Consider the following 16,526-nt stretch of genomic DNA (forward strand, 5'->3'; position numbering starts at 1 on the left):
CTTGACACCGGCTGCCAACTAGACATGGAGCCATTGATCACTACCCGTTGAGCCCGACAATCTAGCCAACTTTCTACCCACCTTATAGTGCATTCATCCAGCCCATACTTCTTTAACTTGCTGACAAGAATACTGTGGGAGACCGTGTCAAAAGCTTTGCTAAAGTCAAGAAACAATACATCCACTGCTTTCCCTTCATCCACAGAACCAGTAATCTCATCATAGAAGGCGATTAGATTAGTCAGGCATGACCTTCCCTTGGTGAATCCATGCTGACTGTTTCTGATCACTTTCCTCTCATGTAAGTGCTTCAGGATTGATTCTTTGAGGACCTACTCCATGATTTTTCCGGGGACTTGTGCACGTCCAGCTTTTCTAAATAGTCCCTAACCACCTCTTTCTCCACAGAGGGCTGGCCATCTATTCCCCATGTTGTAATGCCCAGCGCAGCAGTCTGGGAGCTGACCTTGTTAGTGAAGACAGAGACAAAAAAAGCATTGAGTACATTAGCTTTTTCCACAACCACTGTCACTAGGTTGCCTCACTCATTCAACTATAGGCTGAGCAAGTGCAGAATGGTGGTAGAATGTGCCTTTGGACGTTTAAAAGCTCGCTGGAGCTGTCAGACTTCAGCGCAACCAACATTCCCATTATTATTGCTGCTTGCCATGTGTTCCATAATATCTGTGAGAGTAAAGGGGAGACGTTTATGGTGGGGTGGGAGGTTGAGGCAAATCGCCTGGCATCCGATTTTGAGCAGCCAGACACCAGGGCGATTAGAAGAGCACAGCAAGGCGTGCTGCAGATCAGAGAGGCTTTGAAAACCAGTTTCATGACTGACCAGGCTTCAGTGTGACAGTTGTGTGTATTTCTGCTTGATGCAAACCAACTCCCTTTGTTAATTTTAATTTCCTTGTGGCACCTTAGAGACTAACCAATTTATTTGAGCGTAAGCTTTTGTGGGCTACAGCCCACTTCATCGGATGCATAGAATGGAACATATAGTAAGAAATACATACAGAGAACAAGAAAAGGTGGAAGTAGCCGTACCAACTGTAAGAGGCTAATTAATTAAGATGAGCTATTATCATCAGAAGAAAAAAACTTTTGTAGCTCATCTTAATTAATTAGCCTCTTACAGTTGGTACGGCTACTTCCACCTTTTCTTGTTCTCTGTATGTATATCTATCTATACATCTATCTTCTTACTATATGTTCCATTCTATGCATCCAATGAAGTGGGCTGTAGCCCACGAAAGCTTGCGCTCAAATAAATGTGTTAGTCTCTAAGGTGCCACAAGTCCTCCTGTTCTTTTTATAGTCTGGATTATTGTTCTTTTTATTCAAGATTTGCCAAGTAGATACTGGCCAATTTCTCTGCCAAGACAAGTAATAGGGAAGTAAACCATCACCTGCTGGCTTCAAACAAGTCCTTTACCACAATGGCTTTCAACTTGTGGTCCACAGACCTCTGCAGACTATGTCTAAGATTTCCAAAGGGGTCTGCACCCCCATTAAAATTTTTTTTAGGGGTCTTCAAATGAAAAAACGTTGAAAACCACTGCCCTACCGCTTCCTTCATAGCGGTAACAACGTCAGAGCAGACCTGTTGGAACGCTTCGTGTCTCAGCCTATTGACTGCTGTCGGACATAAAAAAACGAGAGCTCCTATCCATTCTACTCCAGCTTGCGTCTCATCCCCCAGCTATGATGGACAACCGCAGGAGAATACAGAAACCTTGGACAACCACCCTGGGGCATGTTCCGCTCGTGGACTGCAACCCCCACCATGCCACAGGGGACTGGGCACCCTACAGCTGACGTCCGCCTGATGGATTTTGCTCACACCACTTATAAAGGTTCTAAGAATAATCATGGGGTGGGCCAGACCAGGGCTCCATGTTCTGTGTAAAATCTGGTCTGCCCCTACCCAGCACACTGGGGGCAGGTCAGGGCTAGGAGCATGCACCAGGCTCTGCCCCCTGCACCCCACCGTCCCCTGCTCCCAGCCACAGGGGCCTCTCAGGGCACATGTCCATGTCAGGCTCTAGCCCCTTCGGCGCATGCGTATCCACCGCCTTAGCCCCAGCTCCTGCCCGAAGCACATGGCTTCGCTGGACTATGCTGCGCATGCGCCACCTGACCTCCAAGCGGCCGCTCTGAGTGCGCACGCGCCTTCCGCTCTCGGCCAGTGTTTCCCTCTCGGCCTCTGTAGTTTTGACTAATTAGCGAGCTTATTGGCCTACTCCGGGTCACGTGACCTGTTAATCGTCTGTGGCCGGGTGCGTGACGCCGCGGGAGCCCCAGTCCCGAGATGGCGGCCACCCGCTGCCGGCGGTTTCCGGAGCGCTGCGAGGAGTGGCCGCGGGAGGAGACCAAGCGGGCCCGGGACCTGGGCGCCTTCCCGCGGCAGCGGGGGCCCAGGCCTTCCGGGAGGGGGCGAGCACCCAGGTGAGCGCCGCGGGGCGGGAGCGCGGTCGCGCCCCCAGCTGGGCCGGGGGGGCCGGGGCCGGGGCCCTGGGGGGGAGACAGCCACGGCCCGCGCCTCGCAGCCCCCCCCCCAGCTACTCCCGGGCACCTACACCCCGTGCAGCCCCCCAGCCACCCCCGGCAGCCCCCCAGCCACCCCCGTGCACCCCCCAGCCACCCCCGGCTTCTCTCCCCTTCACAACCACTGCCCCCCCCAGGCCCCCAGCCCCACCCCAGCTACTGCCTGACACCTTCACCCCCTGCAGCCCCCCAGCCCTCCCCGGCCCTCACAGCTCCCCCCAGCTACTCCCGGGCACCTACACCCCCTGCAGCCCCCCAGCCACCCCCGGTTTATCTCCCCTTCACAACCACTGCCCCACAGCTCCCCTGCCCCCCCCCCAGGCCCTCACAAGCCCCCAGCCCCACCCCAGCTACTCCCGGACGCCTACACCCCGTGCAGCCCCCCAGCCACCCCCGGCTTCTCTCCCCTTCACAACCACTGCCCCACAGCCCCGCCCCCCCAGCTACTCCCGGACGCCTACACCCCGTGCAGCCCCCCTCCGGCTTCTCTCCCCTTCACAACCACTGCCCCCCAGGCCCCCCGGCCCTCACAGCCCCCAGGCACTCCCTGACACCTTCACCCCCTGCAGCCCCCCAGCCACCCCCAGCTTCTCTCCCCTTCACAACCACTGCCCCACAGCTCCCCTGCCCCCTCACAGGCCCCCAGCCCCACCCCAGCTACTGCCTGACACCTTCACCCCCTGCAGCCCCCCAGCTTCTCTCCCCTTCACAACCACTGCCCCACAGCCCCTCTGGCCCCTCACAGCCCCCCCCCCCCAGCTACTCCCGGGCACCTACACCCCGTGCAGCCCCCCAGCCACCCCCGGCTTCTCTCCCCTTCACAACCACTGCCCCCCAGCCCCGCCCCCCCTAGCTACTCCCGGACACCTACACCCCGTGCAGCCCCCCTCCGGCTTCTCTCCCCTTCACAACCACTGCCCCACAGCCCTCCCCGGCCCTCACAGCCCCCCCCAGCTACTCCCGGACGCCTACACCCCGTGCAGCCCCCCAGCCGCCCCCGCTTTATCTCCCCTTCACAACCACTGCCCCACAGCTCCCCTGCCCCCCCCCCACGCCCTCACAGGCCCCCAGCCCCACCCCAGCTACTGCCTGACACCTTCACCCCCTGCAGCCCCCCAGCCCTCCCCGGCCCTCACAGCCCCCCCCAGCTACTCCCGGACACCTACACCCCGTGCAGCCCCCCAGCCACCCCCGGCTTCTCTCCCCTTCACAACCACTGCCCCACAGCTCCCCTGCCCCACCCCAGGCCCTCACAGGCCCCCAGCCCCACCCCAGCTACTGCCTGACACCTTCACCCCCTGCAGCCCCCCAGCCCTCCCCGGCCCTCACAGCCCCCCCCAGCTACTCCCGGACACCTACACCCCGTGCAGCCCCCCAGCCACCCCCGGTTTATCTCCCCTTCACAACCACTGCCCCACAGCTCCCCTGCCCCCCCCCCCAGGCCCTCACAAGCCCCCAGCCCCACCCCAGCTACTGCCTGACACCTTCACCCCCTGCAGCCCCCCAGCCACCCCCGGCTTCTCTCCCCTTCACAACCACTGCCCCACAGCCCCGCCCCCCCAGCTACTCCCGGACACCTACACCCCGTGCAGCCCCCCTCCAGCTTCTCTCCCCTTCACAACCACTGCCCCCCAGGCCCCCCGGCCCTCACAGCCCCCAGGCACTCCCTGACACCTTCACCCCCTGCAGCCCCCAGCCACCCCCAGCTTCTCTTCCCTTCACAACCACTGCCCCACAGCTCCCCTGCCCCCTCACAGGCCCCCAGCCCCACCCCAGCTACTGCCTGACACCTTCACCCCCTGCAGCCCCCCAGCTTCTCTCCCCTTCACAACCACTGCCCCACAGCCCCTCTGGCCCCTCACAGCCCCCCCAGCTACTCCCTGACACCTACACCCCTGAAGCCCCCCCCACCGCCCCCGTCACCCCCTTACACCTGTACCCCATACACGCCCCTTCAGGCACCTTGCCTTACATCTCTGCCTGTTGTCACTGCCCCCCCATGCCCCTCACAGCCCCCCCCCACACACCTGTACCCCCTACACACCCCTTCAGCCACCTCTTCTCTTACATTTCTACCTGCAGTCACAGTCTTCTCCTCTGGCACCCCCAATCACCCCCTTACACCTATACCCCATAAGCACCCCTTTTAGCCCTACAGCCACCTCTTCTCTTACATCTCTACCTACAGCCACTGCTTCCCTGTCTATTGTCTGTTTTATTCACATGATTAAGATTTGCTGGGGGGGTTTTCTTCAGTGCTGTCTGCTACACATGTTGGTTGCTCTTTGTCGTTTGTTGAAACGTTTCCACTTTAATTATTAATTGGGCCAAAGCAAGAGGTAGCTCTGAGACGACTTCCTTAGTTCAGTGGTTATGGTACTGAGCTGTGATGTTGGAGGCCTTGGTTCAATTCCCACCTCTTCCTGCCACGAAGGGATTTGCTACCTAAGCTGTTTTGTTTTGTTTTAATTAAGTGAGCACAAGAGGAAAAAACTTAAAAATGAATCACTCTTGTCCCGGACCCCTGTCCAGACTATGGGAGATCCAGTCCCCCCTCTGCCAGGGGACTTGAACATGGATCTCCCACATCCCAGGGACCACCCCCCTGCACAGTGGGTGGTTCTTAATTCAAGCCCCCTTCCTTTCTCAGGAAGACAATGGCTCCTATGAATGAGAGGGGATTTAAACAAGGACCCCCCCACCTCAGTCACCTGGGAGAGAGGAGAACCCTCTTCAAACCCCTTCTAAGGGGCAGAGGGAGGACTCAAACCAGGATCGCCTGTATTCTGGGCGAGAGTCCTAGCCATGGGACTATAGAGTGATTCTAGCTTTTTAGTTGGCCCAATGAATAGTTTAATTAAAGTGGAACAGCCTCAATAGGCAAGACTGAGGGAGCTCCCTGTTCAGATCCCAGCTCCTCATCAGGCGGAGGGGGAATCAAACTAGGGTTGCTAGCATCCCAGTAGCAGACCCTGACCACTATGCTAGAGAGGGCTGCTCATGTCTGAGACTTGCTTGGGTCCAATTAATAGTGAATTAAAGTGGAACAGCTTCAGTAGGAAAGATTGAGGGATCTTGTTCCACATGAACACTGCTCATTTTTGCCCCTAGCATTGTGCAAAAGAGAGATTTCGTCCCATCCCAAGAACAAGCATGAAATATCAGCTGGGGTGTGTCAGTAACCTAATTGCATGCTGTCATTTATAAGCCTGCTCCCATTATCTACAGAGTGAGCAGTTTTGAGGGCAAAGAGGCAAAACACTCCGACCTGGTCATCTATCAAAGATGATCCAACAGTCTTGGGAGGTAGCTACGTCTCTGCCTGTTGATGGCTTTCTAAATTAGGACCATTACTTTGAATTCGTGGCATGGACAGACCTGACCTAGCCAGACAGATAAAGCACCAAGCAGTAGCTGACAAGTAGCCCTGGCTCAGTGTCATTAGCAAGATTTGAAGGTGGGTAACTGCAAGACAAGGCAACTGCACTTCTTCAGCGTCAGCAGCCTCTGACTCACTGGTATCTTTGTTGTACTGTGGGGAGAAGCAAGCAACTCTGGATAACATGCGCGAACACAAGTGAGCAACTGTCACCAACAATAGCCTCCTTCAGGCAGCACCTGAAAGGTGCAAATTATCAGTCATACATAATGGAATCATGCAACAGGTCAGTATCTTCAAGTGTCCCCTGTCAACAGGGGATGGGTAAGAGATAGCATGGGCCAGCCAGCTTCTAGAGTGATGATGCTGCCACCTGCTCCAGCCGCCATCCTCCCCTTTCTGCAGTGTAGTTGTGTGAGTAGCTGTGCAACAAGGAGATATAAGTGCTGCAGGGATTTGGGGCCTTCGAGGCTCGCAGCTGGGACAGTGACGAGTGTAGCAAACGTCTATTGAACACATCAGAGACAGATTCTGAGGGGTGTGTTAGAAACATTTCAACTCTCTGCCACTTACTGAGACTTTTTCTGAGTGAATATAGCTCAAAGGAGTGTTGCATTAGACATGCAGCAGCTCATAGTGATATGTAGGGTTACATAAGAGTATGTGGTTATACTTCGTTATTCACACATGACAGTCTACAGCCCTTCTACTAAGAGTCATTACTGTTCTGTAAGTAGCTTACGTGTACTGTCCTTGTATTCAGTGATAGGACGGAAGAACCCCATGCACCACTACAGACTAGGGACCGAGTGGCTAGGCAGCAGTTCTGCAGAAAAGGACCTAGGGGTTACGGTGGACGAGAAGCTGGATATTTTGGGCTGTATAAGTAGGGGCATTGCCAGCAGATTGAGGGACGTGATCATTCCCCCCATGTGACATTGATGAGGCTTCATCTGGAGTATCCAGTTCATCTGTGTCCAGTTTTGGGCCCCACACTACAAGAAGGATGTGAAAAATTGGAAAGCATCCACCGAAAGGCAACAAAAATGATTAGGGGACTGAAACACATGACTTCTGAGGAGAGGCTGAGGGGGGATTGTTTAGTCTGCGGAAGAGAAGAATGAGGGGAGATTTGATAGCTGCTTTCAACTACCTGAAAGGGGGTCCAAAGAGGATGGATCTAGACTGCTCTCAGTGGTAGCAGATGTCAGAACGAGGAGTAATGGTCTCAAGTTGCAGTGGGGGAAGGTCTAGGTTGGATATTAGGAAAAACTTTTTCACTAGGAGGGTGGTGAAGCACTGGAATGCGTTACCTAGGGAGGTGGTGGAATCTCCTTCCTTAGAGGTTTTTAAGGTCAGGCTTGACAAAGCCCTGGCTGGGATGATTTAGTTGGGGATTGGCCCTGCTTTGAGCAGGGGGTTGACTAGATGACCTCCTGAGGTCCCTTCCAACCCTGATAGTCTATGATTCTATGATAGTAAGGTAATTACAATTGTATTATGTGGGTTTTAGACTTTTCTCCAGCTGAGCACATAACATCAAAACTATATGTTTTATAATTAGCTGCAGAATGTCATAAAAATAGCAGACAGATAAAACTTTACTCAAACCAGTCCATTCTATAAATGACAAGATGTTGTGTGACTACACACTTTAGCTTTGACTGCAGGCCAAAAAGTATAGGAAAATGCATAAAATATATCAGCTGGGGTAAAGAGTTTCCAGACGTTCCAAAGCAGTACTATTTTGAGTACATAGTTGCATTATCAAATGTATTTAGAAGCTTTCTGCCAATTTTGATAAAATTAAAACGATGCTTCTACAAGTTATGGCCCTCTTTGTGATTTTATGATTTTTTCAGACAGGCACAAGAAGAGAAGTCACAGGTAGCAGGAGGCTGGATGGCTCAGGGGAAGGGTGAGAAGATGGAATCTTTCATCTTTAAGGTCCTGCTTTGAACCCAACTCAGGTCAGTATTGGCCAAAACTGTCACCATCTGAGGCGGCAGCATGGTCTAGTAGACAGGGCCCTTGCGAGGGAGTAAGACCTGGGGCAGTCACTCCCCACTGTCCCGGTCTTGTCTATTTAGATAGTGAGCTCTTCTTGTACTATGTGCACGTACAGCGCCTAGCACAATGGAGCCTCTAGGGTAATAGCCACTTGGTAGTCTAATGAATTGGTCCAGGTGCCAGTGGGTATATATCCCCCAGACCATTTCCCACGCTGTACCTGTCTCAGCACTGGGAACTTTAGCTTCTGTGGTGTTTACCGCAGCACATTTCCCCAGCAGTAAGATTCATGTGCAATCTTTAATTTAGAAGAGACGTAGGTTTTATGGAGTCTAGATTCACAGATTGTAAGTCCAGAAGGGACCATTATGATTATGTAGCCTGACTGACCTCCTGCATAACACAGGCCAGAGAACCTCAAGTATAGCAATGGCTGCATCAAACCCAATCATTTGTGAACTACAGCATATCTTTTAGAAAGACCTGGAGTTTTTAAAATCAAGACTGGAAGCAATAGAGGCTGTGGAGCTGGAAATTAATTCAGAGAAGAGAGGAAGCAATAGTCCATCTATTTGAAGTCCCTTAGTAAATAATAATTATCTTTAGCCCTTATATATATACATATATATATAGCTTGTCGTCCAAAAACCTCAAAGCACTTTAGAAAGGAAGTCAGTATCATTATCCCCATTTGACAGATGAGGCACAGGAGGTGAAGTGACTTGCCCAAGGTCACCCAACAATCCAGTGGCAGAGCTCCACTTACACCCCTTCTCTCCCCCTCCAACAAATCAAATAGCTTCTGGCACACATTTTAGTTGGGTTTTTGTTTTTAATTAGTCATGTTAAACTAATGACCATCGGGTCGCTCTCTCAGAGAAAACAACAAAAGGCACACACAAAAAAAGTAAAGTCAGAATGCCTGAGACAACAACTCCAGCTTAGGAAAGCAACTCTTGAGACGCTGGTTGGAGTTATATTGGCAACATGGCTCTCACATCCTCCGGCCTCGCCAGCAATTGTTATTTGACTAACGCCACTGGGACTCTCTTTCCAAAAGAACAACAACTCAAATAATAACCAGTGCGCTCTGGTCCCCAGGGAACATGCCGAGATCACCTCTTGGAGCAGGGGGAGGAACTCCCCCGTGAAGAAATCGGCCCCAAGAAATCAACATTTGGCACTGAAATGGCGCCTTCCGTCAGGAATAAAACGTTACATTAAAACATTCAAATTTGGGTTTTTAAAAGCACATTGAGGCAAGGTCTGTGTGTGGAGGGCAGAGAGGGAGGAGTCGTGGGGGCATAAGCCATCTCCTCTGTTCTCTCTGCTCCCTAGGAGTGCAGACAGACACACGAGAGCGCCCAGGCCTCTCTCTCTTCGTGGCCCTGAAGAGCCCATGGGACAATCCGATAGGGAGGCAGGAGAAAAGAAGCAGATTGATGCTCATTCCCCTTTAACAAGGATACTGCAGTGATGTACACTAATGGCCCAAGCCGCCACACTACGGTGCTTGGGGAGAGGTTACCGGAGTACTCTTCACAAGGGCATGGCCAAGTGTGGAGAAGGTTGGCCGACACCCCACAGTTCACATCCCGGCTCTTCAGGGGCTGCTCCTCCCCCATCTCCGCAAAATACCCAGCCCCTCTTGAAACTGATTTGTAAGTTTCTAGTCGAGTTTTCCTAATAGGAATTCGACACTCGTCTCTTAACGTGCTACTGCAGAAACGCCTACAGCTCGGCAACCCCGAACGCCAGGGAGACCGGAGCCCTCCCGTACTTGTACCTAGGCGGCCTTTGCACGCATGAGACGCATATTATAAATATAAAATCATATCTGCTACAAACAGAAGACGTATATTGTACATCTCTTACCCATATACACAAGACCACAATATACACATATGCCTTGGAGGACGAGGAGTGTCATCATGGAAAGAGGATTGTAAGAAGCACAGCTCCCCCCCTGCCAGCCCTGCTGGGGGGGTGGGGTGAGGGGCTGTGCGCACAGCAGGTCAGATCAGTCACAGGAGGAGTCTTGTCCAGTGGACATGTGTCACTCAGAACAGTGCATGGATGGGCCAGTCTCCCTCACACATGTGCATGCCCCACAAAATGCATTCACCATGTGCTGCATGAGAGGAAGAGAGAGAGTGCACAAGCCTGTCTCCCGTTACCCTTGAAGTGCTGCGTTTCTTCAGACACTTGGAGCGAAGCTAGGCCCTGAGAGCTTTTTGCATCCTACAGCACGGCTGCCCTCAGAAAGGGTTCCACCCAGGCAGGTCTCTGGTAAGGCATCTTCGTCTGGGAGTTGGATCAAACTGTGTCTGAAGAGAAAATGGACCCAGCTGGGAGCGTGTGCGCTTGGGTGGGCTAACAGGAGGCAGCAAGGCTCAGATGGCTGGTGACAGCCAGGCCTGCGGAGGCATCCAGAGGCTCAATCCTTGGCTCAGTTTATACTTAAAGCCCCAGAAGCTGCCACTCTTTGCCTCCTTTCTCCCCAGACTCGGGCCACCACAATGGCATGGAATACTGATGGTCGTTTGAGTGGCACATCCACACACGGAGTGGCAAGCAGGCAGACGTAAGAGTTAAGACAAAAGTCGATGTGAGCTTTGTACAGCTAGGAGTGGCTCCTGGCCAGCGCGTCCGAGGACGTCGACGATGAAATGCCACAGTGATTAGATCAGGCCGGGGTGGGGAGACCAAGTCCTGGCACCTATCGGCGGTAGTGATTGGGGGCATCCGCAAACATGTACTTGAGTCTGTAGGCTTCAGCAAGGAGGAGTCCAATCTCTTCGTTGCCCCAATGTATTGTTGGTAGGTTTTGTAACAACATTAGAAGACCCTGAAACAAGGGAAAAAGGGGTTCTTATTTTGGGAGGCAGTGGAGCAAGGATTCCAGCCGTAGGGCAAATTTAGATCTGGTATGAACAGGCACAGCAGCACTGAATCATGGTATGTTCTAGCTTTAGTATACAGAGCACTTTCCATCCATCAAAGTGCTTTACAAAGGTGGTTGAGGGGGAAACTGAGGCACAGAGCGGGGATGTGACTTGCCTGAGGTCATTCAGCAGGCCAGCAGCGGAGCTGGGAATAGGACCCAGGTCTCCTGAGTCCCAGTCAAGTGCCCTGTTCATGCTTACCATGCTGCCTCCATGATGTCAATGGAGTTGCACCTGTTTACACTAGATCTGAACATGGTCCTGAAGGCAGAGGTAGAGAGAGCCTCATCAACACTGCACATACGCAGACACACACCTCACTCCTGCATGCTGGCGGCCACCCAAAAGTGGACAGTGGACTCTTTATTAACCATGGAAAATGGAGTCCCATCCCCCTGCCCTTTTCCTGATGCACTGAAGCCTTCATACCTCACGTCTGCAGCACACAAGTCTTTATAGCGAACAAGCCTGATCTCAGCACACATGACGTGCTCCCTCTTTATCCAACTGGATTTCACATTCCCTGGTCTATTGAAACGATTGCAGTGCTCAGACCCCGGCAGCAGCAAAACCTGCTTACCCAGCTCTGTGTGAGAGTTGGATACACACCCTGGTATGCCCCTCTTCAGCTTCCAGGCTGCTTCCGGAGGGTCTCAGAGCACTTGTCAGAGGGGCACTAACGGAGCCTCACAACCCCACTGTGAAATACAGCATTAACACTCCAGCTTTACAGATGGGAACCACAGCACAAAGACACACAAGGTCAGACAGTGAGTCTGCAGCAGAGGATCCCAGAGCACCTGGCTCTGCCCTGTGCTCAGTGTAACCAATCACGTGTCCTCTATTAACGTGGTTATGGGACAGTCGTGCAGGGGTCCTCCAGTCAGAGGAGTTGAATGGTGACACCTGGGTGTAGATTTTATGATCTGATCTATCACTTGGGTGCAATCAACATGCGCACAGCCGCATGCGGTGCATCTCAGTGCCTGATGTTTAACCACTTACACGTAAACCACCCAACAGCGGCAATTATGTCGCCCGCCCTCCTCCCCACCAGGGATTCACCTGGAAGTCCTCCTCATCCAGGATCTCTTTCCGCCACTTGATCAGGAAGGCGGCACAGACATACAGGTGGAAATGGGAGAATCCTTCCGGCTCCGACTGGAAAGGACACAAAACTGGGTCAATCCTTGCAGCATGAGGATAGCACCGGCAAGCCCAGCGTAGCCTGCCTTTGCTCCAGGCTCTCCCCAGCAGGCCTGTGGCAGGCACTCAGGGCTGCACTGCACAACAAGGCAGACAAGAGGAAGGAGCAGGTCACTTTGCTGCTGCTGATCTCTCTGAGCGCAACAGCCTTCCCAGCACTGCAGCTGCCCCACGCCCACCACTGGGGAGGCTGTGCTGGGAGCCTGCCCGAGGGCAAAAAACGGGGAGGCTGGGAAGTTTTAGTCCTACATACCTGGTAGGTGTCCCACAGGCGGATAGTGCAGCGCAGGGGGAGCTCCCTCATCAGCAGATTGTTCATCCAGCGAAAGGCAAACTGCAGGTATTCGACCTCATATTTCCTAAAGTGATTGTGTACCTGCTCTGAAACAGCACATTCCATTACACATCTGGATCCCCATGGGGCCCAAGGCTCTGTGCCCTAATGCCCTGCGCCTCAAAGCACTCTCAGGACCAATCCCCTCCCCTGTCCAAATGCATTTCAACCCAATCCCCTCTCCCCATTAAACCAAGCCTCCTCCTACCATGTGCATTAAAGTCCCCTGTTCTGTTAAACGATGCCCCCTTCCACATGCATTTCAACCAAGTCCCCTCCCTTGCTAAACCTCAGTCCCTCCTACCATGTTTTCTCTTGCCAAATGACTCTGATTTGTGCCAAACTATGCCCTCGCCCACATGCCTTCCAGCCTAGCCCTCTCCCCTGCCAAGCCAGGACCCCAGCTGTGTCTCTTCCACCCGAGTCCCTTCTGCCTCCTAATCCACCCCACCAAAACCATGTCGCCTCCCACATGCCTTCCAGCCAACCCAACCCCCTTCCTCATCAAGCCACATCCATCCCAACTAATTCCGCCGCACTTCCCCTCTCCAAACCAAGCCCCACTTCCAGCCCCTTCCCATGGTTGGTATCCGGATCAGGACAGAGGCTACCATCTGGCACAACCACTGGTCTTTGGGAACCTCGTGGGGGGATGGGAGAGGAATTGTTACAGCGCAACCCTGCTCTCTGCCTCTGTGCGTATGCTAGAATTCCAGAGGGAAATCGTGTCCATCAACAGCTTCCACCCTGTTGGATACTCCACTTCTTCAAATAAAGACCCATCATATCACTGCAATCAGTGGTTACTAAACAGTAATAAGTCACCAGGACCAGATGCTATTCGCCCAAGACTTCTGAAGGAACTCAAATGTGAAATTGCAGAACTACTAACTGGTATGTAACGTATCATTTAAATCAGCTTCTGGACCAGATGACTGGAGGAGAGCTAATGTGACGTCAATCATTAAAAAAGGCTCCAGAGGTGATCCCGGCAAGTCTAACTTCAGTACCAGGAAAACTGGTTGAAACTATAGTTAAGAACAGAATTATCAGACACCTAGATGAACACTATTGGCTGGGGAAGAGTCAACATGGTTTTTGTAAAGGGAAATCATGCCTCACCGATCTACTAGAATTCTTTGAGGGGGTCAACAAGAATGTGGAGAAGGGTGATCCAGTGGATATAGTTTACTTAGATTTTCAGAAAGCCTTTGACAGGGTCCCTCACCAAAGGCTCTTAAGCAAAGTAAGGAGTCATGGGATAAGAGAGAAGGTTTTCCCATGGATCAGTAACTGGTTAAAAGATAGGAGACAAAGGGTAGGAATGAATGGTCAGTTTTCAGAATGGAGAGAGGTAAATAGTGGTGTCCCCAAGGGGTCTGTACTGGGACCAGTGCTGTTCAACATATTCCTAAACGATCTGGAAAAAGGTGTAAATAGTGAGGTGGCAAAATTTGCAGATGATACAAAACTACTCAAGCTAGTTAAGTCCAAAGCAGACTGTGAAGAGTTACAAAGAGATCTCACAATACTGGGTGGCTGGGCAACAAAATGGCAGATTAAATTCAATGCACATTGGAAAACATAATCCCAACTATACTGATAAAATGATGGGGTCTAAATTAGCTATTACCAGTCAAGAAAGATCTTTGAGTCATTGTGGTTAGTTCTCTGAAAACATCCACTCAGTGTGCAGCGGCTGTCAAAAGAGCTAACAGAATGTTGGGAATCGTTAGGAAAGGGGTAGATAATAAGACAGAAAATATCATGTTGCCTCTATATAAATCCACGGTACGCCCACATCTTGAATACTGCATGCAGATGTGGTCGCCCCATCTCAAAAAAGATATATTGGAATTGGAAAGGGTTCAGAAAAGGACAACAAAAATGATTGGGGTATGGAACAGCTTCCATATGAGAAGAGATTAGTGAAACTGGGACTTTCAGCTTGGACAAGAGATGACTAAGGGGGGATATAATAGAGGTCTATAAAATCATGGCGGGTGTGGAGAAAGTACGTGGAGAAAGTAAATAAGGAAGTGTTATTTACTCCTTCTCAGAACACAAGAACTAGGGGTCACCAAATGAAATCAATAGGCAGCAGGTTTAAAACAAATAAAAGGAAGTATTTCTTTACACAGCACAGAGTTGACCTGGGGAACTCTGCCAGAGGATGTTGTGAAGGCCAAGACTATAACAGGGTTCAAAAAAGAACTAGATAAATTCCTGGAGGATAGGTCCATCAATGGCTATTAGGCAGGATGGGCAGGGATGGTGTCCCTAGCCTCTGTTTGCCAGACGCTGGGAATGGGTGACAGGAGATGGATCACTTGATGATTCCCTGTTCTGTTCATTCCCTCTGAGGCACCTGGCATTGGCCACTGTCGGAAGACAGGATACTGGGCTGGATAGACCTTTGGTCTGACCCAGTATGGCCGTTCTTATGAGCAAACTGCAGGGGGTGAGGAACAAGAGCTGTGCACAGCAAGACCTCCCCCTCCTGCCTTGCTCCCATTCGGCTCTCCTCACCACCTACCATCTATCCGGCTGACGAGCTCCTCCAGTGCTTTGACCTTCTTCTGGATCCCGGGCTGTGCAAAGGTGTAGTTATCCTGCAGGAAGACAGTGAGAGTCAAGGGCAGCAGCTACTGTAGTGAAAGCATCCTGGAGCTTGGAACCCAGCTAAAAGACCTGCTCTCCTTCTGCCTACTCCTGGGATCACTGAGATCAGCTGTCACACTTTTGCTAAGAGTCCCTGGATGTGAATTGTCCAGGAGACAGTGCGTTTGGGGTGGTGGGATCCTCTGCTCTGGAATTCACCTCCCTGTTGGGGAAGATTGCTGCCCTTCCAGGCCCAGTGTAAGCCAGACTCCCTGGAAAACATGAGCATTAGGGTTTTGCTTAGTGAGGCAGGGTGGTCTAGTAGTTAGATATACAGACTGAGAATCAGGAGACCTGAGGTGAAATCCTGACCCTACTGGGCTTTTTGCTGTAGACTTCCATAGGACCAGGCTTTCCCGCCTGGATTCTATTCCCAACTCACGCTGTAACTCTAGGTGAGTCCCTCAACCCCTCTGTGCCTCAGTTTCCCCATCTGTAAAGCAGGGGCAATTTTTTAAGGTGCTTTGAGATCCCCCAATTGGTGCTAAGTGGTAATTACTCTATTTTAAGTGGAAGGTGTTCGACTTTGATGTGTGTCTCATTGTGTGTTTTGTTTCTTGCTGCATACGGGGCGCTCAGATCACAAGAGAGCACACTTGAGAAATCTCTAAATAAGTGAATTTGTGTCAGGGAGCAAGGAAAGCGATTTGGAGCTTACAGAGAAAAATTCCTTTTTAATGGAGACATACATAGGCAGAGAACGAGAGAGTACTTAATTCTCGCTTTATTAGGAAGGTCGATCCTGATAAAAGAGGGGAGTGTTTTTAATAAAGAAGACAGAGGACATCTATCATTGCCACTTGTAAGTCCATGTGTCTTTGTGGGACCCTGATCAAGTTGGTCCGCAGGCCTGTGTGGGACCACAAGCCAAGGCGGGTGGGTAGAAGTCTGCAGCAATATGGGGCAATGAGAAGCAGAGACGTGAGGAGCCGCACGTGACTGGGGAACAAGATGCATGAGAGATCAGAGAGCATACGCATGGAGACAGCTCTCATCAGAGAGGAGGGGTGGTGGATGTGGGAGTCAGTGTGTGGAGAAGTAGGATACCAGCCAACTGTTGAACAAGCAGTTTCAGAAGTCAGGCTAGAAGGGGGTCAAGAATAATCTCGGCACAACAGCCCTCTGAGGAACGACCTTCATTTTACTGAGAGGGGACTAGACACAGATAAGTGACTTGGACAAGGCCACTGAGTAATCAGTAGCTGAGCCAGGATTAGAACTCGGAAGTTCCTGGCTTTGAGTCCCCAGCCTCTAAAACTAGACAGGACGCAGCTTGTAACCAGAGGGGTTAGGTACAGGGAGATCACTAGGAATGTCACTCAGATTGGGGGTGCGGCCTGAGGGTAGAACAGATGGCTACCCAAAAACAGAGGGAGGACACTGGGATTGCTACCTAAGGGAGAGGGAGGAGCAGAGAGAAATCTGCTCAGGCCCATTTCCC

At 51.8% G+C, this 16,526-nt stretch overlaps 1 protein-coding gene and 1 long non-coding RNA gene across 3 annotated transcripts in view; one reads left to right on the forward strand and one right to left on the reverse strand.

Moving 5' to 3' along the window:
* The first annotated feature begins 2,239 nt into the window (after window positions 1–2,239).
* On the forward strand, window positions 2,240–16,027 carry LOC140901412 (uncharacterized). Its single transcript, XR_012155842.2, has 3 exons — window positions 2,240–2,451; window positions 7,792–7,899; window positions 9,041–16,027. It is a non-coding gene; the product is annotated as an uncharacterized LOC140901412 (long non-coding RNA).
* The window catches only part of TBC1D22B (TBC1 domain family member 22B), a 37,205-nt gene continuing 30,454 nt past the window's right edge, over window positions 9,776–16,526 (reverse strand). The window contains exons 10-13 of one of the 2 annotated variants that reach the window (XM_073320223.2): window positions 14,961–15,036; window positions 12,344–12,471; window positions 11,950–12,045; window positions 9,776–10,787 (exon numbers count right to left, since the gene is read on the reverse strand). In XM_073320223.2, coding sequence (XP_073176324.1) covers window positions 10,659–10,787; window positions 11,950–12,045; window positions 12,344–12,471; window positions 14,961–15,036 — 429 coding nt within the window. In that variant the 3' untranslated portion in view covers window positions 9,776–10,658. Of the gene's footprint in view, window positions 10,788–11,949; window positions 12,168–12,343; window positions 12,472–14,960; window positions 15,037–16,526 lie in introns of both variants that reach the window. The other variant, XM_073320224.2, reaches the window with a different exon arrangement.

The sequence above is a fragment of the Lepidochelys kempii genome, chromosome 21, assembly GCF_965140285.1.
Source record: "Lepidochelys kempii isolate rLepKem1 chromosome 21, rLepKem1.hap1, whole genome shotgun sequence".
Taxonomy (NCBI): Eukaryota; Metazoa; Chordata; order Testudines; family Cheloniidae; genus Lepidochelys; species Lepidochelys kempii.